General features: G+C 52.2%; 1 protein-coding gene across 1 annotated transcript; it reads right to left on the bottom strand.

The window, feature by feature from the left end:
• Positions 1-320: 320 nt before the first annotated feature.
• MAA_10057 (zinc finger domain-containing protein) lies at positions 321-1,377 on the bottom strand (the record flags this gene model as incomplete). The annotated part of the gene is made up of 2 exons (XM_007828055.1): positions 321-827; positions 880-1,377. 2 exons carry the CDS (start codon positions 1,375-1,377, stop codon positions 321-323), a joined length of 1,005 nt encoding a protein of 334 aa, XP_007826246.1.
• Between the last annotated feature and the right edge of the window lie 528 nt (positions 1,378-1,905).

Here is a 1,905-nt window from a genome sequence, read left to right on the forward strand (position 1 = left end):
CCCTTCTGAAGGATAGAGAAAAATAACAATAATTTTTGCATTCAAAAAATAAGCTTAGTTAACAATGAGTCTCATAACGTGACGACAACCCTCACGCCGTGATGGGCAGTTAAGAATCTCAAAGAAGGCAAATATGCGATCCATTTTAATACATACGTCGTCACGCTGGTGCAGCAGCAAGATTTACAAACCTCTCCTGTTCCGCAGTTATTAATGCTCAGTGAGGCTGGCGTGGCAGGCCAAGAGCCAGGAGAACACGGATATGGGCCGACTCCTGGAGTGTAGGGCAGTCCCTCACCGATCCTCGACCCGTCAGCACCTCAGCCCGCCGTACTCAAACTCCGACAGTCCACCGCTCCCGGCATCTCATACCACGAAGCATTGCTGTATCGGATTACCATCAAAGCCTCCTCCCCCGACCCCTGCGTATATGTCCCGAATGGTCTCTGTAACACACCAGCATCCGGATCCTTGACCATCAACTCCCAGAAGTGTGAGTTATACGTCTCAATGGCTCCATATACTTTCCTGATCTGGCTCTTGATAGTCTCGGCTAGCTGTGCTGTCTCTTCCGGCCTGGTCAGGAGAATCTCATGCCGCGACCCAATGATAGAGCTGGCAAACTGGCCACAGATAATCTCAATAATTTCCTGTGGGATGGCGCCGCGGAGAGCAATTCTGGCGTTCTGGATCTCCTGCAGGTTCAGCACGACTCGCATCTTAATTAGCACAGCGGCTACGGCGTGGCTCAGGTCCAGAAAAGCGGTGTTCGTCCATCCCTTCGCTGGTGCTTCCAACACATCTACACCTTTGATGTCCAGGAATGGCTGGCTCATATCGCCCTAGTCGTAGTGCGGTTCCTCACCAGTTGTCGCGTACCACTTCATAAAGTCGTAGGCACCCTGGTCCCTGCGAGTCGAATATAAAGCGCACGCGCATGTTGTCGCAGCGACACAGCCGCATCATGTCTAAAAGATGATCCAGGGCCATCTGGGCGACGTCCGCAGGGCCACCGGCGGTACCGTAACTCAGCAGCATCGCATCCACCAACTCATAGCGCGCTCGCATATGCGGCTGCGTCTCGGATATTGCCCAAAACAACCCGACATGGTTCTCAAAGATATCGGGTCTGAGCCAGTCGCCCGTTGTGTCACGCAGCTTCTTCTCCTCGAACTCATAGCGAAGACGCGCCTTCTTGATCGCCTTACACGGCGTCCTGTGGATGTCACGGTCCTTTGTCTGGCAGTCTCGTCCACAGTAGTAGATCGCTTGGCAGGCAGAGCATCGGAGGATGCCGTCTTTCCGGTGGCATAGGTCGCAGGCCCGTGCCGCCAGGCCATTAAGACTGCCTCCGTCGGCATTCATAATGAGCGGCATGTTGCTGCGTAATAAAACGAGCGACTGTTGGATGAGAAGCAAGTCTAGCTTCGAAAAGACGAGTCTTATGGCAATTTAATCTAGGAAGAGCAAGGCTCTGCGCACGGACACCTCTGTTGGGCGTCAAGACTCGGCCTTGCCAGCCCAATCTAGCCTTAAAATATGATTGGTATACAACTGCTGGACAAGCACTGTACAAGCGTGACCAACATATTTGCAGCGGTACATTAAGCCGCCTTTGGACAGTTTTGCTAGCTAGCAACAGTTCGAAACGGAAGTAGACGCGAAGCGATTTTAGTTTAGACGTTCCGAAAAGTCTGCTATTTCGGTGTCTGGCTATTTTGGTGTCACAGCACCGGTCTGTGCTGGTGCGAGCTCTCAAGTTCCAAATAAGTGGGACGTGACACTCCGTCAGGGGCTAACTGCTTAGTCATTTGGTACTCGTGAGATTTTGCGCCCTCCGCTATTTGTCTTTCAGCCAGCGGCCAAAAAGACAAGTCGCATTTTCTGCCATTTCCAAACCAGAAG

The sequence above is a fragment of the Metarhizium robertsii genome (assembly GCF_000187425.2).
Source record: "Metarhizium robertsii ARSEF 23 chromosome Unknown MAA_Scf_17, whole genome shotgun sequence".
Classification (NCBI taxonomy): domain Eukaryota; kingdom Fungi; phylum Ascomycota; class Sordariomycetes; order Hypocreales; family Clavicipitaceae; genus Metarhizium; species Metarhizium robertsii.